At 37.4% G+C, this 23,819-nt stretch overlaps 4 protein-coding genes across 4 annotated transcripts in view; 2 read left to right on the top strand and 2 right to left on the bottom strand.

Annotated features, from left to right (window-relative positions):
* Positions 1 to 700: 700 nt before the first annotated feature.
* Positions 701 to 1,006, bottom strand: LOC148879020 (uncharacterized). Its single transcript, XM_088973832.1, has one exon. The coding sequence runs from the start codon at positions 1,004 to 1,006 to the stop codon at positions 701 to 703; it is 306 nt and encodes a 101-aa protein (XP_088829958.1).
* A 3,760-nt stretch (positions 1,007 to 4,766) lies between these two features.
* LOC148879019 (pathogenesis-related protein PR-4-like) lies at positions 4,767 to 5,531 on the top strand. The gene is made up of 2 exons (XM_088960387.1): positions 4,767 to 5,113; positions 5,203 to 5,531. Exons 1-2 carry the CDS (start codon positions 4,808 to 4,810, stop codon positions 5,392 to 5,394), a joined length of 498 nt encoding a protein of 165 aa, XP_088816513.1. The 5' UTR covers positions 4,767 to 4,807; the 3' UTR covers positions 5,395 to 5,531.
* Positions 5,532 to 18,817: 13,286 nt separating this feature from the next.
* On the top strand, positions 18,818 to 19,690 carry LOC148879018 (pathogenesis-related protein PR-4-like). Its single transcript, XM_088960386.1, has 2 exons — positions 18,818 to 19,152; positions 19,281 to 19,690. The coding sequence occupies exons 1-2, from the start codon at positions 18,886 to 18,888 to the stop codon at positions 19,449 to 19,451; spliced, it is 438 nt and encodes a 145-aa protein (XP_088816512.1). The 5' UTR covers positions 18,818 to 18,885; the 3' UTR covers positions 19,452 to 19,690.
* A 3,464-nt stretch (positions 19,691 to 23,154) lies between these two features.
* Positions 23,155 to 23,819, bottom strand: part of LOC148879017 (P-loop containing nucleoside triphosphate hydrolases superfamily protein) — a 68,969-nt gene continuing 68,304 nt past the window's right edge. Inside the window, exons 11-12 of the mRNA XM_088960385.1 lie at positions 23,628 to 23,656; positions 23,155 to 23,521 (exon numbers count right to left, since the gene is read on the bottom strand). Of these exons, the coding sequence (XP_088816511.1) occupies positions 23,435 to 23,521; positions 23,628 to 23,656 (116 nt within the window). The 3' untranslated portion in view covers positions 23,155 to 23,434. The remainder of the gene's footprint in view (positions 23,522 to 23,627; positions 23,657 to 23,819) is intronic.

Below are 23,819 nucleotides of genomic sequence, written 5' to 3'. Positions count from 1 at the left end.
ACTTAGATGTCCATACCTATAATGCCACAACTAGCTTGCATCCTCTTGAGTAGTAGATTTGAAGCACTTAGGATCACAAGATGAGGCATTTATTTGCAATCAAACATTCTGTTTGGAGTCATCTCAGCTTGTAACAACAAATCTTTCTCAAAATGATGTATTTGACACACATTCTTTTGAATAATAATTGCAAATCCCTTTTCTTGTAATTGACCAAGACTTATCAGATTGCTCTTCAAATACATAGAAAACTCCAGAAATGCAGTAATCCACCCCATTTACTTTAATGTTGATGTCTCATTTCCCTTTGACACACATGCTAGAGTTGTTTCCCAGCTTTACATTCTCTCTGAAGCTTTCATCAAGTTGTGCAAAAAGCTCCTTGTCTCCACTCATGTGGTTACTACATCTGGAATCAAGATACCACAACTTGTCAACGGTATCTTCTTGCATAGTTATATAAATCATAAGCAACATTTCTTCTTTAGTTTCAGCAAAATTTGCTCTGTTACCTTGCTCTTTGTTAGGGCACTCATACTAAAAATGCCCAAATTCATGGCAATGGTCTCAACGTAGACTTATCAAATGAGCCTTGTTTCCCTCTTCCTCTTCCTCTACCACGACCTCTTCCTCTACCAGGTGAGTTGTTTTCTTGACTCACTTTCAGCACTTGTTCCTCCATTACATGATCAATAATTCTTTATTCATGCATAAGCAGGCTACTTTGCAATTCATCAATGAAAAGGTCATCTATCTCATTAGATTCCTCAATGGAACAAACCACATAATCAAATTTAGGTGTCATAGATCTCATAATCTTTTCAATTACTATGACATCATCCATCTTTTCTCCATGGATTCTCATCTTGTTGACTACTGTAAGCACTCTTGCAAAGTAGTCATTAACTGATTCTCCCACCTTCATGTGAAGCATCTCAAACTCTTTACGAAGAGCCTGCAACTGTGCACGTTTGACTCTAGCTATGCCTTGATATTTCTTTTTCATTGAATCTCATATGTCTTTTGCAGTGTCCTTTTTCAAGATTGTCTCCAAAATGGCTCGATCTATGGCTTGGAAGAGATAGTTCTTGGCTTCAAATCCTTCAGTTTTTTATCTTCCAGAACTTTGTTTTGAGCATCACTTAGAGCAGTTCCTTCAGGATATTCTGTGACCCCATTCTCTACCAGGTTCCAGTATTCTTTAGAGTGCAAGAAATTTTCCATGAGCATGGACCAATGATCATAGTGTTCGTCGAAACGTGGAATAGCTGATTGCACAAAATTACTTCCTTCTCCTGCCATTGACTCTTGCTACTGCAAGTCAGAAAGCTACTGCTTTGTTGAGTATTCAGGCCCTAGTGAGGAGCTCTAATACCATATGTTGAATATTTTGCAATTATATCAAATGGAAGGGAAATCTTTATTGAATAATAGAATTGGCTTTAAATAGCCTCACAACTAGAGATAACAGAAGAGAAGCGTGCAAGTCCCATGAATAACAAACACTACGATCATGGGATTTTTCTAAGATAATGCTCAACAAAAAAGACTCTTTCAAACTCTAACTAATTCCCTAAAACTCAGGGATTATTCAACTAAACACGAAATTAAATAAACTAACAATACTTTTAATAATTTGTTACTCTAGGAATATTTTTAATGTATGCTATTGTGCCACCAACGAACCGACTAAATCTATGATGGCTGAATTGTGGTTGTTTGATGAATTGCCAACTAGAACCTTATTAAGGAAGAGTTTAGTTCTTCATGGGTTAGATCAATTAACTCGGACAAATAAGGCGACAAGACTCAACTTGGGGGCAAAATTAGGTAATGGGATTGAGCCACCTAGTTTTATTTTCTACTATTTGATATACACGTAGTGTTTTTGTGATTGATATACATTTTTTTTTCATTTTTTTTATGGTGGAGAATGATTGTTTTTGTGATTTTTGTTTGTTTATGTGTTTTTCTTTTTTTTTCATATTTTCTCCTGCACTTTGTAGCAGGTTGCTAATGTGTGTAAAAGTTGAAAATATATAATTAGTAGATGTTTTTGATGTTCTTTTAACAGGGGCAAATTGAAAACTTTGGCTGATTTCAATTCCAACTTCTAGTTGAACCAAATAGTGACAATCAGAATCTGATTCTGATTTCTGACTAAACCAAACAGATGTCAGGAATAGGTGGTTTCAATTCCGGTCCTGTCCATGAACCAAACACACCCTTATTAACTTTGCTGTTGAAAAGAACATTCTGGACCACTTCTCTCTAGGCTTATCTCCTCTTGCAAAGATTTTATTTTATCTTATACCTTCCCAAAATACTTTCTTATTCCATTTTCTTAATTCAACTTTCAGATTTCTACACTTCTTTTTTATGGAATCTTAGGAATTGCTTTCACTGGTTGAACTCCACGTTTCCTTAATCATCTTTGAGCAATCTTCATGGGTAGACCAAATATTTTCAAACCTGAAAGGCCTTCTCAACTTCTTTTGATCTGGAGAGGTGTCCATAACAATATGGATATGATCAAAGCCACTCAACAACAGATGCAAGACCCCCTGGATTCTTGGAACAGATTGAGCCAATCCTCATTTGTTACAGTTATATCTATCCTCTCTTACATTGTCTTGACCCTCCCTCTTGTTATTCCAAGTGAACTTCCGGCCATGACTGATCATAATTTTGCATCCAATTTTCTAGACAGATTTTCTATTTCTTGCAAGAACTGAATTGTTGATCTACTTTCAACCAATCTTGTCATCCTTATTAAAGTTTAAATTTATGTCTCCTATACACACCCAAGGTCCTGAAACTTTCTGAGCTAAACACTTCCACAGCTGAAAGAAAAAAAAAAGAAATTAATAACCCTAATTATTTAACTTATTTTGAGGACTATTTTGCATACCCCAAAAAGAGGCCCATTCTGGTGCACCACTTTAAACCAGTTGGTTCAACCTCACAACTGGTTGGTTCAGGTGATTTTCATTTAATTGGCCAATCGATCCAGTTTTTTATAGAAACGGATTATGAGAGTCACCTTTGACCTTTCTTTAGTTTTGCCTGTATCAAACTAAGGGTCCGTTTGGTTCACAGTTAGAATCAGAATCAGAATGGTCTATTCCCATACTCTGTTTGGTTCAGACAGGAATGGGAATGATAATTAGAATAAAAAAGAATGGAATTTAATTTCCAAGAGAATGGCAGAGAATGATCATTCCCCTAAATGGAAGAATGTCATTCCAACAGGAATATTGAGAATGGGATTCCAATTCCACTCAACCAAACAATTGGTTCTGCTGATTCCAATTTCAGACCTCTATTCCCGCAAACCAAGTGGAGCCTAATATCATTCTTATGAAATATATAGTTGATCTTGCCCCTAGACGACCTCTCTTAAACCTACTTTAGCTAGATTTTCCTTTCATTCATTTTGATCATTTCAGAAAGAGGGCTCTTATTTTAAACGGGTGGACGATCTTCCACAGAGAAGAAGGTTGTGTACATTTTAATTGAAAAAAAAAAAACATAAAATAAAAAATTGATAATTCAAGTAAGAAAGTTCATATTTTTCAAAAACAAATCAAATCCCTTTACCCAAAAGAAAAAACAATAACAATCGAATTTTGTTTCAGTTTCCCAACTCAAATATAAAAACCCAGCTTCTAGATGTTGTATTAGTGTGAGTCTCATTCTTATAGATAAAGTAGGTTATCCAATTACATATTAAATTTAATTGTTAGGCTTGTTTGGTTTATCAGAAAATAAGAGAGAAAGAGAAAGTAAAAGAAAGTTCCCAAGAAGTTTTATGAAATTTTTTGAACTTCCCCTCAACATTTTGTTTCTCTCATATTATCTGGTAAACCAAACATGTCCTAATCAAAATTCAGCCTGAATTCAAGCCTCACCTCTTATATAATGGTTTTCAAACCAATTAAGTACATACCTATAAGAGTTTTTTCTCTGGCTTTTGCTATGTGCCAAGCGTCTCTATGCCGAAATCTGCCTTTGGCAATAGACCTTGTGGGCCCTAAATTATATTGCCCGTCAGAAACTTCCTTCATAGTATGTACTTCTTACTTAGCAAAAAAAAAAAAAGTTTATAATTCATCACCAAACGACCCTTAACAAATAAGGAGCTTTTGACCTTGGCCAGTGGAAAACATGGCCACATCATTCATGTCGTCATGTGAACTTGTGAAGCTAAAAGATTCTCTCAACCACTCGGTTTTTCAGTTGGTTTAAAATTTTGCGTTCATCTGGATCCAAAGCAGATAGTCAGGACATGTGCATGGCCATGTCCATATTGATCATGTGCATATTATAAATATATTAACATACACATACATACTACACAAATATAAAAACTACTGTATATGGTTATTGAGTGGGCGGGGCATATGTTGGATTAGGGCTCAGTCCCTCTGAAGCCTCCTCAATCCAGGCCCAGCTGGAGTTAAGGTCTAATATGAGTTTTCAATCCAGAGCCCAGCCCAAGGAAGACCCAGAAATAATGTAAATGAATGTAAAATGGATCATCTGAAAATGAAATAATTAAAAGAATTGAATAGGGTGTGGTGTGGGGATCTACTAGATCTATCTCTATGTTGAATTGTTGAATTGTTGACAGCCCACCTCCCAAACACGCAATTCATCCAGCCAGGTCCCACCCCACCCATCCTCAAATAAAAAATGTTTCCTTGTGTGAGTACATTTGATTTAGGCCTCCGCCCCCCAGTGCTCTCTCTCTCTCTAGATCTATATATTTATATATAGATAAATCAGAGCTTTCCAAAACCATTTTATGGAGATGGATCGAAGAGAAAAAATGAAAATGGGGAGTTCAAATATGAGAACTGGGTTAGTCATGCTGCTATTGTGCTGCCTGACGGGTGGTGTGAGTGTGAGCGCCCAGAGCGCAAACAACGTGTATGCATCGTACCACTACTACAACCCCCAGCAGAACGGCTGGGACCTGAACGCAGTTAGCGCCTACTGTTCCACATGGGATGCCAACAAGCCCTTCTCATGGCGAAGCAAATATGGGTGGACTGCCTTCTGCGGCCCCGTCGGTCCCAGAGGCCAGGCCGCCTGTGGCAAGTGCTTGCTGGTAAGTCCCATTTAACATTAATTATATATTCTGCATGCATCTAAACAATTAAACTTAATCAGGATGAATGGATGGATGGATGGATGCAGGTCACAAACGTGAGAACAGGCGCTCGGGTAACAGTGAGGATCGTGGATCAGTGTGGCAATGGTGGTTTGGACTTGGACTGGGGTGTGTTCCAGCAAATTGACACCGATGGCAGCGGCTACAACGCCGGCCACCTCACTGTGAATTACCAGTTCGTCAACTGCGGCGATGGTTATTATGCTACTGATGAATGAGGCCACACTCTTCCATGTAATAAAATTGCATCTATATATTAATATGTATGTCTGTATTTGATCCTTACTGCAAATCTGCAAATCTGTATGATTTGAACCCCTCCCCCTTACTGAAATAAAAGAGTGGATCAATCTAATCTAATGTGTGCATACATTTACTCTCTCTCTCTCTCATTAATTAAGATAAGCCAAAAATCATGAAGATAATAAGTGGGATGACGTTGATTCCCTTTTCCTTGACTTTTGGATTGATTACTTTAGACTTTGGAAAAAATAATAATAATCAATTGCTTACAGATAAAAAGAAGAAAAAGAGTCCGGCCGGCCATCATTTTGAGTAGCAAGTTCATAGCATTTAAGCCATCCGATGCATTCATCAATTAAAAATGGATGGTAGGGACCGAAACGGGCTTAATTACAGTAACTAAGCAATTACCTTATCATCCAAGCCTTATCTCGACCGGCTTCATGAATCTTGTTCCTTTGTTTAATTTTTGTGATTAATTTCTAAATGGAAGCAATGGAAGTAGGATGAAAGAAATTGAAGGACGTCATATCATGTAATTAACAAGTTATCACTATGTCATTGATCCATGCATGCTCATCAGAATTAAATCTATTTCATTAATTCCTACTATTGGTTCTCCAAAGCAATATCTCCTACATGGAAAGCAAGTAGAAACAATAAAGATATTGAGCCCGTGATTTTGTCTTTGAGGCCTGTCCGCCAGTTGTCTTCAATTTTAGACTCTTGGGTAGTTGGGTATCTCTGGATGAGTAGATATTCAGGTTGTCACTGAATGTATCCGGATCCATGTCCGATTGCCTAAACAATTGACTGTCAACCATTTCTTGTGTGAATAAGTATTTAAAATTAGAAGGATATTTTTTGAAACTCCAAACTCTTCTTACTTTGCCATCTCTATCTTTCTTCTGAGGTATAACCTCTCTTAATTTTATTTTACCATGACTTTTCATTTTTTGACATCTGTTACTTCAAATACCCTCAACCTATCCTTGAAAAAAAATCAAAGATAACTTTTAATGTGATTGAATCTAATAGGTACAAGATAGGAAGCACATTCAGTGAACACTTTATTTGATAAAAGTTGTCAAAGATAGGTTGAAAGTATTTGAAGGAACAGGTGTCAAAAAAAATTGAAAGTATTCATTTAACGTACTTACAATGACGTACTCATTTATGTGGTTTGTTCTTATACATGCCACGTAGCAAATTATGAAGACCCCACATGGCAACCTGCTATCTGTCCTTGTAGTCGAGCCATTTTTCATAAGAAAATAAAGAGATTAGATCCGGTAGGCACAACATAATAAGCACATTCAGTGGCCAATTTTGATGGATAAAATGCATGTCTAGAGATCCATAATGAAAGTTTAGAAATTTGCTTAGGTTTTTCTCCTAACTATGCACCAATTTATATTTTTACAGGAGATGATTGTGTATCGATACAAACTGGGTGTTCCAATGTTTATATTCACCACATCAACTGTGCCCTGGACATGGTATTAGGTAATAAGTTACATACATACTGTGAAAGAACCATCCAACCATAAAGCTTAAGCTGTTATGTGAGGTCCTGAATAGGTTTTTATTCTCTAATACACCTCACACTAAAAATACATCGGGATTTAAGCATGGACAAGCACAAACCCACTCATACCTTGTGCTGATAAAATTTAATTAATTATAATGGGGGCAATGGGGATTGACTACTTGGTCATATAGGCTCAGATCCTGTGCATACATACCTTTATGAAGACTATAACTAGACCATTTGGTTTGGGAAATAAGGGTCTGGAATCGGAATCAAAATGGGCTATTCTGGTTCCAACTGTATGGTTGAGTGGAATTGGAATCCCATTCCTATTCTTGCTAGAATGGCATTTCCCCATTTGAGGGAATGACCATTCCCTACCCCCTCCCTTGTCCCTTGGGAATGAAATTCCATTCCGACTAATTCTAATTCTCATTTCCATTATTGTCTTGAATCAAATAGACTATGGGAATAGACCATTCTGATTCTGATTCTGGTTATGGCTGCGAACCAAATGGACCCAGATGTACAGCTGATTTTCATTTTCATTTTTCTTAAATTAATAAGGTGAAATATATCTGATTATATATTAATAATCTTGTCTATTACTGTCATTTTCACTCTCTTTACAGCTTAGAAGGGCTAGGGGAAGATAAAACATGTCATGTGTATCCGGTATCATTGTAGAAAACATTAATGTGCAAAGTGCTTTATATGGAGTTAGGATAAAAACTTGGCAGGTAGAAAATTGTCAAAGCCTAAATAGAAATTAATAACCAATTAGAAAAATAAAATAAAACTTTAATTGGCATACTCAAATTTTGAAAACTATATTATTTGTATTGTTTCCATGTGTACAGTACAAATTTATAAAAATATAAGGTTTTGCACTATACATAGCTATATTTGTACTCCTAAACTGAGCCTTGAGTGCAAAACCCAGACGCTATTCCAATATGATTAGAACCGCATTTGATCTCTCATTTATTTTACATTCTCTAACAATTTATATGTTATTATTTGCAAGTTCAACCATTATGTTAAGTGGATTTGCATTGGAAGATGTGTTACGTTATTCAAGAAGTTGATTTTTTTAAATTCCCTATACTTTTTATATGTCAATTGGATATTATATTTAAGCAATTTGTTTTGGATGTTATAATAATTAATAATTCAATTTAAAGATTTTATTTATAAATTTCATTTTTTTATTTAAATTGATTTTTATGTATTAATTGCCATGAGATTTGTATTTAATAGGTAAAAAATGTTGAAATCAACTTGATATAAATAAAAAAAAAAAAGCAAAATTGGTGGATGTATGACTGCCACCTTAGACATAAAAAGCACCTAACACGGCAGTCCAAAGGATATAAGGCAGCGGTCTAAAGAGGTTTAAGCCGCTAGTTTAGACTGCCACCTAAAAAATGGAAGTAACATCCCAATTAACTTAATCCAAAGATATTTACCCAATTGTTTAGACCGTCACCTTTATTAATTCTAAGCTGGTGGTTCTGATATACCGCCGCTTTAAGGATGATAGAACCGCCTTGGACCAATCCTCAAAGGCAACAGTCTTTTCTATCTAAGCCGGTGGTCCTAATCTAGGCTGGCAACGGTTTAGGAGGCGAACTCATGGCTGCCGACTTACTTCTGAGGCGGCGGTCTAAAGGCCTAAGCTGGTGGTAGTTCTAATCTAGGTCGTCATACCACCGCCACCTTAGACTATTTTTCTTGTAAGACTGAGTCTAGAAGGAATAGAAATGCAAATATGTAGAGTATAAAATTTTATATTTTGTATTATTTTGTATGTATTTACACTGTACATATTTGCATTTGTATTACTTCCAAACTGAACCTAAAATTAAGTGAACATGATCTGTCACTTTGTGTAATTGTGAATTGGCTGAACTTATGGCTGTGTCATGGATGTAGGACCAATAATAATGCCTCATGCAAGCCAATAAAATGCATATCGTCATAATTATTCAATCTCTCACTTTGGATTTATGGCTGGCACGGCACTGGGAAGTTATTATCGGACCCACAGCTACAAACACAGCCATCAGGAGTTGGGTCTACTCCCATATGACACTGCACATTTCAAATGATACATGATCTCCTCCCCACAAAAACCTTGTACGCATCCTGAGAGTTTTGGCATCCATCCGCACATCGGAAACAATGTTTCAGGGTGCATGCTGAGTTTTTATGGGAATGGAACCCAGACCCATCTCAAACATGATAGGCCGTGATTTTTTAGTGAGATGTGTGGTATGAGATCATGTTGAAAGTGATTTTTGTTGGGAGTAGATGCGGTCTCAGCCATCTAGCTCAGTTAATCCGCTCTCTTTCAAGTGACTCAAAATAACAAGATAAGATAAGCCATGGTCCACAAAATAGATTAATTATTTAGGCAATTGACCCAGATACATCCAGTGATAATTAACGAGAACATCTATTTATCCAGTCTGATAGCCAAAGTCTCAAAAAAAAATATAATAATAATGAAAACAGTAGTCAGGCTTCCTTGTTTCTATTTCCTTCTCATGTTTGAGACATTGCCTTTGAGAACCAATAGACCAATAGTAGGAACAGTAGGAACAGTTTGAAATAATAATATAAAACAATAACGAATAAAATAAAATAAAGGGAGAATGACTAATCAACCATATCAGAATTTTATAGCCCCATAGTACAGGGGGAATGCATCCTATATGTGAATTGATGCCAAATTCACGGGGAGGATGTGGTTTATAAGGGGGCGAGGGCTAGTAGTAGGGGGGGCTGGAATTCAGAATTCTGCATCAGGTGTTTTCATACTTCTTCGTAAAATAAAATATCAATCCATAATTATTAATAAATATATTTGTCATCATAGAATTATCTTCAGTAATAAATAATTTAAAAAATATTTTCTATATAAATTAAAATATATTAAAAGATTAAATAAAATGAGAGTAGTTCGACCAATGTAACACAAGTGCATTATATCGAATTTTTTTTACAAACTGTCTACACCATAGTGTGGCCCATCCACAAGAAAATATTATAGACGATGAATTGGAGTATAACCCATCCCTGTCCACACTATTTTCACACTATCAAATACCTTCTTAGGCTCTCCAAATTTTTCATCTATAGTGTAGGTGCACTCAACCCACCACAACGGGCAAATGAGTGAGGTTGTCAACATATGGCAAAAGTGGATTTACTAAATTATGATGGTTGTGAAATCATTAATAAAGAAATTGGATTTTATCCACACAAGACGGTCCTCACAGTCCATTGTACTTGTGTATTGGGAATATCTCTCCCTCAAAGAAAAAACAGACAAGTATTGAAATGTTCTCAATACACATTTGCAAAAAGGCTATAAGGACAGTGTGAGGAAGGTTCCGTGAGGATCAAATCTGAAATCATTAATAAAACCCCACCCCAGCCAAAAATAAGGCAATGGGATATCCTCCAAGTAAACTCTACACTCTAAATGGAGGGCAGGGCATCCAATCACACATTGGGAATATCTCCCTATAAATTTAATATACATGTAAGGAGATATTCCCAATAGATGTTGTGGGTCATATACACTTTTTAGTTGGTTTGGGATGTTATCATTGGTCCCATAACCTAAAGAAGGAGGATTAGCTGAATTTGATGGTTGCGGGCCCAAATTCCTTTCCCAAATAGTTCTTCATGCTGTTTGAAACATCGTCCATCCACCTTCCATCCATACAATGCAAATATCTCTGGTACATGTATGTTAAATTCAAAGGGAGATGTATGTGGCTAGATGCAAATGCTTTCAAGATGCCTACAAAGTTTTTGGGAGGAGGAAAATTTGAATCATGGTTGCACTTTTTGCTTAAAACTCTAAATTCCCTTTGTTCTGCATTTTCTATTAAAATAGAAAATTTCTTAAACTACCCTTATGGTTTAGTTAATTGACTAACTCTATCTTTACTATTTTTATATTGTCTTAAAGTATTCTTTGAGTTTTTCTGACGATTGACATTTTCGTTTAGTAATAACAGAAAAAAGGAAATGTCAAATTAGCCACCAACTATTCCTCAAAGTTTTAAAATAAAACCCAATTTATAAAAATTTTCAAAAACTATAATTTGCTCTGCATTCACCAAACGGCTACCAGAAGTCGCATTCGACGATCGGTTTATTTACTTCCAATGGCCGGGAAACATTGCTGTCCAAATCAACCTGTTTAATCCTTCTTGTTTGGTTAGGGGTTGGGTCGGTCTTAAAAATCTCCTTCTTCCTTTGTGTATAGGAGCAAATAACTAAGAGCCATCCTTATAAACATCGATTGCTTTGTCGTTTCCAAATTAATGGCCAGATTTCTTGTTGTTAACAATTTAACATGCTGTGGGAAATCACGGCTAAGATGTGAACCACCATTGTATGTATTTACATTGTTGTACATATCTGTATTTGCACTCCTTCCAAACTGAACCTTAGATTTTTTGACACAAATCAAAAGCTACTCCTGTTTACATTCTGCCTTTTTCTGAGTTAAATTATGGAAACCATCCACAAATGTCCCAAAGTCATACCATAAACACCCTTGACAAAGAAAGATTAATCATGAACGGCAGTGGATTGATGTAGCTCAGCTTGAACATCTCATCTGATTGTTCCATCAAGCTATCGAGATACCGAAGCCCAAACCATCACCCAAACTAGTACTAATTTGTATAAGGCAACGCAGAATTAACGGTTTCCTACGATAAATTGAATCAATCTTTGGCAGATTGTAATTTGTTAAAGAATCTGCCTCGGACGTGCTAAGTTCGAGTATGCAACCAGAATACTTCGTAAATGTATTGATATCCCGATTATTCCCAAACAGCAGCTGAAACACGCCATTTCTTGGAGCGCCGAAATTGATAAATCACCAGAATCCTAAAAGGTTTGCGGCAGAAACTGCGAAGTGTAGTTGAAGAGAGAAGAGACTCAGAGCTGTTAGATTTGGAATTGGCCCGGAGTGGAGGCGAAAATGGCGGGAGGAGTATCATTACTGAGAAAGCCTAGAATGTTGTAAAAACCAGAGCTGCAACGCAACTACAATGGACGTCTGAGACTCTACAACGATTCAAGTATTTTAAGTTCCTGTAGAAGCCCATAAGATATACAAGAAGAGAATCATAAAGGCAACAATTGCAGGGTCAAAGATCACCGCGTAAAGCATCGGAGATGGAGACGAAGCCCCGAGACAGAGATGGAGACGGAGCAGTAATCTGCTTCCTCATCTGCAGGTTTTGGGCATTTTTTACTATAAAAGGACGTATTAGGAATTTTTGAAGCAGGTTTTGGGCATTTTTTACTATAAAAGGAGATATTAGAATTTTTGAAAAATATAACGGTCATGAACGGCGACAAAAAATTAGTCATAGAGAAAGTTTTAGGCAATTGTTAGAAACAGTATGGGTGGTGCAATAATTAGTCAATTTGCTAAATCATAAGGGCAGTTTAAGAAATTTGTCCTTAAAAAATAAAGAGTCATTTATTAGAATACCCCCCATAGTTTTACAGATTTACTTGAGCCTATTCCATAGTTTTCATTTTACTAAAACACCCCTATAATTTGCATTCAAGAACGACTATTTGTTTTGCCATCTAAAAATAGTAACATGATCACCTAAACTAAGAGGAAAATGTTCAAGGGCATGGGCTCATGTTGTTTATTCCAAAAATACCCCTAAACTGAATGGAAAATATTCATGGGTATGAACCCATGTTTCTTTATTCCAAAAGTACACCTAATACTTCTTCCTATAGGAAATCAAATTGACCAAATAGGATAAAATAGAGTGGTTGTTTGTGTCTTGTTAGGGGCAAAAATGATATTTTCAATTTTAGTTTCTTTTGATTAAATTTATTTGAATGGAAGTTAGAGTCAAAATTGTCATTTTCAACTTTCATCTAATAAAGGGTTGATTAAGTACATTAATTGCGAACTATAGGGGATATTTTAGTAAAATGCAAATTATAGGATAAGTTGTTTTAGTAAATCCATGACCCAAAATTAAACGTTTTCAAGATTACAACAATGCCCCTCTATTTAACTCTATCCTCTCAATCAAATTTTAAAAAATGGGCTTATCTGTTCATGCAGATTGAACCAGGTGGGTGAATTAAACAGTTGGTCGGTTAGTGTTAGTTTGACAGGCTAAGTTCAAGAAGATAACATTCAACAAAATAAATTCTTAATATATAAAGGGTAAGGAAAAAGATTGTAACAAGGACCTGGCTAGCATGACAATATACTATAAGTCCAATAGTATTACAGGGTTGATGGTGAAAGTAAAATTTTGAAAATTATCAAATGATGAAAATAATCATTCTCAAGTTACTGTTAAGATGAACTTTGTTGAAAGCAAGAGAGAAAAAGATGTGAGAATTAGAATTTTAGTGAAGAAAACTAAATTAAAAGGACAAAATAGTCTCATAAAATAATATAAGGATAGTTTGAAGTTTTAGAAATGTTTAAAAGAATATTACAGATGGATTACTAATGACATATTGGAATCCAGAAATTCAGAGAGGGTGTTTTCTTGAAACGTGAAACCTGAAAGCCAAGCGAGTTTGCATGGACCTGAACAGGCCCAATAGATACAACCTACCCATAATCAACAAACCTGATGTCGCACAATCTGGAAGTTCCCTCGTGGTAGATGATTCAGACTCTAAAGTAGAGGTTCGTTAAGCCGAGGCTTGCTGAGTTGATACTGATGTGTTCGAGCTGAAATATACTGTAGATGACAGAGAGAGATGAGAGTGCCCGGGTATCTTTTACCCGGAAAGGGCACTCCGATGCTTAAGTCAATAAATGTATGAAGATTTCTTTGAGAGTGTGTTAGTATGCATACCTTTCTAGGTGGATTTAGGCATCTTTTATAGTCATCAAGGGCTCAAGGCCTCCGGCAATGGCCCTGTGCTTCTGACGGTGCTGTTTCCGCAATATTAGGCATATCAATTTGTCGGTTGCGAGTTCCATGCGATAGTTACAGTTCGTTCAAGTAAAATCTGGTGTGCGGTATGGCAAGCTGTTCTAACGGTCACAACACCGGCTCCCTTAGGTAAAGTGTTGGGAATGGTTAGTGAGCTCTCCCTCGTGGATTGTCTTAACTCACCTCAACTCGGCCAGCTCCTTGGGTAGGTCGCCAGTAATCTTACGAGATCCACCAGCTTGCCCTTGCTGAGGTAGAGTTTGGATTGGGCGAGGTGCTCCGAGCTAACTTACCTAGTTGGTTTGTTGACTCAGCACTGAGATGCCGATAAGGGCTACGTGTCGCAACTTGTTTGGGAAGACCAATTACCCTTCATCAAAACCTATTTTACACCCATTAAGCTGCTGCTGAATCCTAAATGGTTGTGAGCCAGCCCATACCTAACCCAATCATCCATTGAATATGAGAAAAAAAAGAACAGATTCTCTCTCTCTCCAGGTCTTATTAAGTTTGCAAGCTCCAACTTAAGGTATTTGCTCAATTGTTCATACTAAATTGACCCGGTCCAATTTTTAGATTTCCAATGCAACGTCCAAAATCATTCAAGTATTCATGAGCAAACACTCAACATTTAAGAAAGTTGGATCCCACCGAGCAGATGAAACCAGTCGGCCAATCTGAAGCTTGGACAATAGTTGAAAACTTCAAACAAATATTGAACCCTCATCTAGCTAGGAGGATTAGGAATGGAAAAACACGGAAACGTACGTGATGGATATAAATGATATTGGTAAAAGTCTTCGGGAGGGGGAGGTCCATCCTTGCAAATCTTAACTCCATCGTATAAATATCGTATAGATAGGATGAATCTTGACCATAAATTGATATCAAATCTATGGGCAAAATGGGGTATTAATAGATTAGGTGAGACCTGCAATTTCAGATTTCTGAAGTAGAATTCAGTCTACTTATCCCAAATTCTTTTATCAATTTTTTATTTTCTCTGATCCATTAATTCCTCTTCCCAAATCTCCATCGGACAGAGTCGTTCTTACAATTATTATATATCAATAAGCAGTAACTTCTGTCATGAATGATGCAAGTTCAAGTTTGCAAGACTACTTATTGCCAGCGCTATGGGCTATGGCCTCTGCTCTATAAATTCAAGGCTCCTGGGCTAAAACCATATATGTCTCAACATTAATTCTAGCTATTAGGAAAATGGGGAGTTGGAATGTAAGCTTTGTGTTGCTCCTGCTAGTCTTCTTCATTGCAGATGCAGGTGTCCGTGTCTGCCCAGAGCGCATCCAATGTCTATGCATCCTACCACTACTACCAACCTGAGCAGCACGGCTGGGACTTGAACGCAGTCAGTGCTTACTGTTCCACATGGGATGCCGATAAGCCCCTTTCTTGGCGCAGCAAGTATGGGTGGACTGCCTTTTGTGGCCCTGTTGGACCCACTGCCCAGGACGCTTGTGGCAAGTGCCTCTTGGTAAGATTAAGATTTGATAAATCTATGATGTCGGAAAGATATAATCGATCAATCAAAATTCATCCCTGAATTTTGATAAATTCCACCTAATTGATTAATATGTTTATATGTTGATTGATCGGTCACAAATTTTTCAGATATCATATCTTTCTAGTATCATAGTCCAACCCTGATAGTATAGATGCATACTAATAATACCTTCACTTAACGAGCGGGATTTTCTAGAAGCAAAAATCATGCAAACATCCTGAGAGCTTGGCATTTAACATACATGTAGGGGAAACATTCCTAATGCACAGTTAGATCCGTGATCTCAGAGTGTTCGTACAATTTTTTGCTTTGAAGATTCACTCTAAAGTCTAAACACAAAAACCTGACTATTTCAATAAGAAGGAATACTAAGCTCTCAAATGGTGCTCCACATCCACTGAGCTCAAGGCTACCCTTTGAAATTCTTTTTCCTCTGGAAGAGGGCGTCTGAATCTGTTTAGTGTTCAACTTGGGCCAGGTTGACTCGGGTTGAACTCAACCCTAGCCAACTCAATGTGTTCAAGGGCTTCATACCTCAACCCTAACCCAATTCAGTTTCATGTTTAAGTTGATGTAGCCTAATAGCCCAATATTCAATCCAACCCAGCCCAACAGGTTACCTTAAGTTTGCTTGGGAAACCCATCAAACACTAAGACCAATAACGCAACAATTTGCAACCAAAATATTGTTAATGTAAACAATGTTCTAAAATTCCATCTGGAACCAAAATTGCGTTGGCCATCAATTTCTGGGTCAGTATTTTGACCATCTGGTCTAAACACATAACAGGTTAAAAAATTAGCCCAAAAACTATTGTTTGGGTCAAACAGGTAAATATTTCGATTACCCAGATCAGTGAGCCACAGGCCAATTCAACAGTTTTTTTGGAAAAATAATGGTTCAGGGTTAAAATGGAAGCGATTTCTAAACTGAATAGTCTGAAAGGTCTAACCGTGAGGAGCAACTGCGATTTTAAAAGCTTGGATATGAAGAAGATTAGAGGAAGCTCCCAACCCAAAATATATAATATAAAAATTATATAATTTATGTAACATGATTAAGTTTGGGAAATTTTCTCATTCAGGCCACGAGCAATTATGAATCTCAAAATTTCCCTTTTTCTTACGGTGAGGTTGCTACAGGGGGGATATAATGAATAAAGAAGATAGTAAATCGATCCCTTGTGTTTCTTTACTTTGTTTCATATATAAATTTTCTTTAGGGGTGTTCTTTTTTGGATTTTGAGAGGGGGAAAGTTGGTAAATGGGATTTTGGTTCTCATTGACCAAGAATTCCATGTTCATTTTTCAGATTAATGTGGGGACTAGGGAAAATTTATTTTTCTGGGTATCGCTTACCCAAGAAAATGATACCCATCTCCTAGGTGGGTAAATAACTTTCCCACCTAAGAGAAAACTTGCTAACACTTGAATGGGACAAAAATGCCCATTTTAATAATAGATTTTTATGACTAAAATGGTCATTACCTTATTTACCTAAGAAATAAAAGAACATGGGTAAATGCACTTACCCGGATAAGAGTTTCCCAGTAAAAAATTACCCAAGTAATTGCATTTACTTGGGTAATTAACCTACCGAAAAGTGAACAAAGCCTTAAGGATACATAATTTAACAATGGATAGTGTTTCACCATTATTATGATTTAAACTTAACCTTCTATAATTATATTGTCCAAATTCAAATAGATAAATGATTCATTATTAAATACAAAAATATTAAGGTTGAACAAACAAAGAAAAAATTAAAGGATCATTTACTAAGACATACTATATAGCTTTACATAATTATAGACAATAATAGCACAAATGATAAAAAATAATAAATTAAAAAAGAAAATAAAGGAAAATAACACAAAATAAAAAACAAAACTATTTAAAATAGACTAAAAATATTTTTCTATGATTGGTTATCTTATATTTTAATTTCTGTTATCTTTCTTTATTTTTTGTTTTTTTTTGTCTTTTATTACTTCTTATTTTATTCTTGGAATAAAATAATATGGGGTGGGTTTTGTTATCATATGAGACTTTTTAGGGGAATCTTTGGAACAAAAAAACATTCCTAGACAAATGTATAAATGATTCCTAAGTAAGGTGCATTAAATAAAATTAGGGTGCAACTTGGACGAGTTGGATCGGCTGAAGGTCAACGCATGTCCAACCTTTGGATACCTCGGCTGAAGGTCAACGCATGTCCAACCTTTGGATACCTCGGCCTAAGCTCAAGTTTATCAACCCAGGCCCAATCTGAGCTTAACCCTGTACAACTTGAGTTAGCTCAGGCTCGCGTTGAGTTGGGCCAGGTTAGTCGAACTAATGGAAAAGTATGTGTATGTATATAATCATGTTTTATTGGGTCTTCTGGCCCAATTTAAAAGTAGAAGTGATGGAAAATTATGTACAAATTATCTAAATTTTCAGGTTTAGATCCCACAGCCCAAAATCCTAGACCCAATCCATGCAAAAACTCGGGTTAAATCGGATTGGGCTCACATTCGATCCGTCCAAGTTGCATCTTTCAGTAAAATGAAGTTAAGTAGGTAACACACAGACTATAGGATATGGGTCTTAATATTTACGTAAGATCGTGTCTTGTTACATGACTCAAAACTAAAAACCGAAAAAAAAAAAAAAAAAAAAACAATTTCATCTCTAAAAGTCTAAATTGATGACGGATCTCCTCCCCCTTAAATGAGGGAGGATGTCTAGAAATGAGGTGAAGTAGATGAATATCAGCAAATATTCATCGTCGGTCGCGACGTCTCATACCTTATTTTCCAAGGCATCACCATCAACCTTAGGAAAAAAATTCTCAATTATCACATATTTCTCGGGCAGAAAACAAAGAAACCAATAAATGGCCAAACACATGGAAATTACAGGACAGAGTTGCCATGTGCCAATCTGCCAGCAGCCCACCTTGACACGGAACTCGAAACGCCCCATTAGGGTTTCTGTAATGTGTAATCCGTACGTAGATAGTTTTCTTCCCTCTCACTCTCACCCATGTGATGATTGACTAGACTTTTCAGATCTATATATCCAATCCACCATTGACCTTGACTTGGACCTGATTAATCTTGGTCTAGTTAATCATCATCTCAGCCAGGAATAGGATTTCCCATGTGGGTATGTATTGTTAAGCATAGAACTCCGATCAATTCTGGTGAATTAGAGCAAATTCCATTATAAAAACGATCAAATCAACGTTTAATTACTTCCAAATCCCAGCTGATTCTAGATTGTCATAAGGTGCAGGAACTAGGAAGGATGATTTGAAACTCCCCAACTGTTCAAAGGCTACATCAGTAATTAATTATTCTCATACAGCTAGGCCTCCACTCAAGTACTCTATAAATTCAAGCCTTGTGGGTTGGATCGAACGCCATCGTATCTTGGCAAGAAGAAGAGAGAAAGAAAAAATATGAGGAGGAGCTCTAATGTTTGCATTGCGTTTCTTCTACTCATCTGGCTGGTAGCAGGTGCAACAGCACAGAGCGCTTCCAGCGTGCGAGCGACGTACCACTACTACAACCCCCAGCAGAACAACTGGAACTTGAACGCAGTGAGCGCTTTCTGTTCCACATGGGACGCTAACAAGCCCCTCTCATGGCGTAGCAAGTATGGATGGACTGCCTTCTGTGGCCCCGTCGGACCCACCGGCCAGGCCGCCTGTGGCAGGTGCTTGCGGGTAAGGATTTACAAACAGACAACCCTTTTTTTTTTTTTTTCTTTCTTTGTAGAGACTAGAGAGAATTAATATTGATGAAATGCTCACAAATTTATTCTAATGACTGATGATCAAATTAATGCATGCAGGTCACAAACACAAGAACCGGCGCTCAGGCAACAGTGAGGATAGTTGATCAGTGCTCCAACGGTGGTCTGGATTTGGACTGGGGTGTCTTCCAACAGATCGACACTGACGGCAATGGCTATAACCAGGGCCATCTCATTGTGAACTACCAGTTCGTCAACTGTGGCGATTAAAGAGCGTCATTCCTCATCGCCCTCCTCCTTGTTTCTGCTGTGATCTAGCTAGTTCAAGTGCCAGATTAATTTTCTAGTTATAAATAATTAGAGTACTGAAGTAGACTATATATACCCAAATAAACAACAAGGAGATAAGAGCTTCCCTATGCTAATGAAGTGTTGTGTCATCAAGTAAGGAAGGAGATAAATCTTCCCTAATAAATGAATAAAGATGCACCCAAATCTTCATTTTTTTTAAGAATTGCACATTAGTAGACCATCAGCGTTACAGCATAAGAGATCTTTATTCTGAGAAACAAAAGTAGACCATCACTAAACCTCTCCTTTCTAAAACAACAAGCTTAATTTTATCCTCTTCGATCTCTTGGTTAATGTATATACGTTCCTCGTTTCAGAAAAGATGCATGCATGATGACTATCTTTGATTTCAGTGTCGTTAAAACCAAGTAAATTGATTTTCAAAAGCTATGGTTTTAAAAGAATGGTTGTGTTAACAAGTGCATACCCTATAATCCAACCTAATATTTCTAATTTCCACAGACTTATAGAATTAAAATGAAACCCAGATCTTTTGTCTTCATTATTGTGAATAATAAATAGGAATTTCTTTCATCTTCTTATCACATTACACATGGCACATAACCCAATTTTGTCAAAAGTGTACAAATCATCTAAAATTCTACTGGCCCAATCACGGTATACCCCGTCAGCTCTAGACACATGGGACGGACCACCCACCATCAAGCTGCTGTTTATGAACATGGCAGTCACATCTCATGCTCTCACATGTTATTATGTATAGGAGCCAATGCAGAGATTTTGTGGGTAGGTGTGCATAGAGTTCAAGTGGGTATGAGATCCGGAGTCTTGTTTATCATATTCATTTGGTGAGTGGGCAGTGTGACCTAGTATCCTCCGGTTTTCATGGAAGAAAAAGAAAAATGTGCCCAGCAAAGCCGTAGGCTGTGTTTGGTTTTGTAGAATTTGAAATTAGAGAAATAGAAAGTTTAGGGTGAAAGAATGGTGGGATCCATCGTATGGACGTCAAAGATTGCGGAATAGGGTAGGGCAAATTTCAAAAATTTCCCACTTTCTTCTAACTGGGAATCATATTCCCTAATTTTAGAATCAAAATTCTAGGATCCTACTTGAACCATAACCGAACCAGATCTGAACCAAAAGACAAAAGAGGGATTATACCTAATCCAGAGAAATAATATCTTCCAAAGTTGGTATTCACACCTAGAGAAGACACCAAGATCCACTCCTGCTGAAGATGATGCAGCAACTGTGGAACGGAACCAGCAAAGTGTATCCTACACACCGAATTCTTTAGAAGAATCCTCTGAAAACAATGAGCACCGAACACGATCAGTTTTTCAGCAAAAACTGATATCAAGAACTGATTTCTTGATTCCCTTCTCAGTGAAGATCGAACTATGCAGCAGGTGGTGGCGGCTGGAGGAGTTCCCTAATGCTGAATTGGCGTAGAAGCAATTTTCAGCTTAGAGATAATGAGATCCTATCTCAGACTTTCAGAAGAATGCCTCTAAAAACCCTAGGTTCGAATTCTGATAATTCTTGATAGGGTTTCCTCCTTTTTTTGTTGATTAAGAATCCCTTAATTCTATTAGGAGTTATCCCAGTCCAATTCTGTATTTGAATGGGGATAATCTTAATCTTATCTGTAGATTAGGTTAGCCTACTCCTGATCTTATCAAGAGGTTACCAGATTCAAATCATATTTGAAGGTCTCTAAGAGTAGATAGGGTTAAAACCCCATCCTATCAGCTAACCCTACTCTCAGATCTGCCCCATAAGTGGGTGATCATATCAGCACAGTTTGAAATGGGCTTTTGGCCCATTAAATAATCAGTGCTCAATTAGTTTCCAATCTGTTGCCTAGTTAGGCTTCTTTGTATGGCGTGAGACCCAAGCATTGATATACACACCAGCCACATGGGTTCGGCCCAACCTTTATTACAAGACCTAGCCGAATTCACTAGAAAGCCCAATGAACCCCTGAGCCCATCATATGGACCCTATGGGCCCAACACTTACACTGAATGGTCCTTGGGCCAAGCCATCTTATAAAAACCTAGGGATTGTGGGCAGGTGCAAGATTAGCCCATCAAGTATTATCTCAAATGGCCTTACACTTAACCTCTCAGTCCATAATGTTCAAGCACTGTTCAACAAGAGAAGACCTCTCCCTCGGCTGCAAGGAACAATGTTGCACTCTCTACTTACATGGATCCCGAGAATTTGGTGTCCATCAGAGAGAGTGCATTCTCGATCATTACCTTTGTCGAACAAAGGGGTTGATCCTATCACTATGATCACCCACTCAGATGAATTCATAGACTGTCCCAACATACCTAGGTTTTGACCCCCGCTAAGGATCTCACTGATTGGCATATCAAAGATAGCCTAATCCGACACCTAGTGCAGTACCATAATCGGGTCTAGGGGTCGACTGTAACTTTTCAGTTTTGCCCATCTATCTCCAAGGTCCAGGGCAATACTGAAAATCTGGTCCGATTCAAGGGTTCAACTAATCCTACATTGCATGTGCCTTGGGTCTTACTCTGGCGGCTGAGACAAGCCACCCCAACAGTTGGTAGCACCCCAGTGTCAGCCTTGGCAAGATAAATCCCCCCAGACTTATCCAACGGCTGTGAACATTCAAAACCAACACAAGCCTCATTAAGCATCCAGTTTTAAGGTCTTACACAGAAGCATACCACACAACATGAATCAAACATGTACTTCAAATATCAAAAGTACATCAGAATTGATTGAAGCTAAGGGCATACAAAAACTGTCTAACAGAAGTTTAGGAAAAGTTGTCTTTCCCTACCTTTTCTTTCAATCTTAAGGAATCTTCCAAAGGCAAACGACCAACTTTTGCCACCTGTTGTTCTTTAATTCATTCGGTCTCGCAATTTCCCTATGTCTACCAACAAAACATGTTCCAACCCTCTACCAATTTCATCTAACACAACACATTTTACCATGAGACTCAAACCTGCATGTATGAGATATGCAGTGTGAGATCATGTTAGTATATGATAGTATCTCTAATCTCCTGGAGTGGATAAGCCGATTCAATTAATATTTAGGGATGACAACGAATCAATTAATATTTAGGGATGACGACCTCATTAATTGCTTCTAGTGTTCTGTTCTGTGTACTCGTCAATCTCGTGCTTGTAGAGCCAGTGGCAGTTCCCCAGTTGTTCATGCTCATCTTAATCATCCCCAACCCCGAGTTGGCTTTGAAATCAACGTTTATCGCACGTCCATATCACTCCACGTGTTGATGTCGCGAGGCAAATTGCAACCGGTACGATACGATATCAATTCTAATGGCAGGGGCAACTGGATAAGTGCAGCAACGGAGGTTTAGATCTGGACGAGGGTGTCTTCCGTCAACTGGATACTAATGGCAGGGGCAACGCCCAGGGCCACCTCATAGTAAACTACTAGACTAGTTCGTCAACTGCTGAATCTGAATGGACCTGACTCAATCTACTTCGACGTCAAGTTGTAGAACCCTATTCTATGATCCATATGAATAGTGGAATTGGGTATAAATAAGGGGGCTTCCCTTAATAAGTTGCGTCCATCTTAGGCTTCACTTTCCAAGACATTGCAATATTATATAAATATTTATGCTAGAATCAACTAACAAGCAGACTTTCCAAATGAAAGGAATCAATCTTAACCTCAAATGCTCAGTCACAGGTTCCATTTCCAAGAAACATACTCAACACTTTGTGAATCCCTTGATTTAGTTACAAGAAATAACTAATTTGGTGCATACGACATACATCAACCAAGACAATTTGTTTCCTTTTTTGTTCTCTTACAAATTCCGTGCAGCCAATCCCCATTAGTTGGGACAAGTCAATGAAAATGATAATTAGGATAATGTTGAATCCTTTTTCCTTCTGATTAGAATCCAGCAGACAGGCTCTTTAGAAGTTCACTGACCTTATTATTAGGTCTGCATTCTTCTTTGACTTGTTGATAAGCTCTGCATTGGGTCGATCATTGTATGCTATCTGGACAATTGATTGGAAGTAGATGAGAACGATTTTGTGGTTCAAGGCCTTGAGGATCGAAAAAATATAGTGAAAGCCATAAGCATGAAAATCAGTTAAAATTTACCCGCCACTTGGCAATATCTGGAGGTTTTCCTGTAAATGAAAACAAACAAGAATGAGAGGATCAAAACCAAACGCCATTCTTTTATTTGCTTTTCCATTTTCTTCCTTCTTTCTTTATTTACTTTGGTTTAGGGGTTTTTTAGTTTCTCTTTTGTTGTACTTCTTTTAAGATGGTCGTCAATACAATTCACTT

The sequence above is a fragment of the Nelumbo lutea genome, chromosome 1 (genome assembly GCF_056320005.1).
Source record: "Nelumbo lutea isolate HS-2025 chromosome 1, American lotus-T2T, whole genome shotgun sequence".
Lineage (NCBI taxonomy): Eukaryota > Viridiplantae > Streptophyta > Magnoliopsida > Proteales > Nelumbonaceae > Nelumbo > Nelumbo lutea.
The sequence above is the reverse complement of the archived record's forward strand: the minus strand, read 5'-3'. Positions and strand labels throughout refer to the sequence as shown.

What these genes read in the sequence shown, in the direction of transcription:
- LOC148879020 (XM_088973832.1), bottom strand. Translation starts at nt 1,006, where the DNA reads ATGAAAAAGAAATATCAAGGCATAGCTAGAGTCAAACGTGCACAGTTG.
- LOC148879019 (XM_088960387.1), top strand. Translation starts at nt 4,808, where the DNA reads ATGGAGATGGATCGAAGAGAAAAAATGAAAATGGGGAGTTCAAATATG. An exon ending in CCTGTGGCAAGTGCTTGCTG is followed by an intron (nt 5,114 to 5,202) that starts GTAAGTCCCATT and finishes GGATGGATGCAG; the next exon opens with GTCACAAACGTGAGAACAGG.
- LOC148879018 (XM_088960386.1), top strand. Translation starts at nt 18,886, where the DNA reads ATGAGGAGGAGCTCTAATGTTTGCATTGCGTTTCTTCTACTCATCTGG. An exon ending in CCTGTGGCAGGTGCTTGCGG is followed by an intron (nt 19,153 to 19,280) that starts GTAAGGATTTAC and finishes TAATGCATGCAG; the next exon opens with GTCACAAACACAAGAACCGG.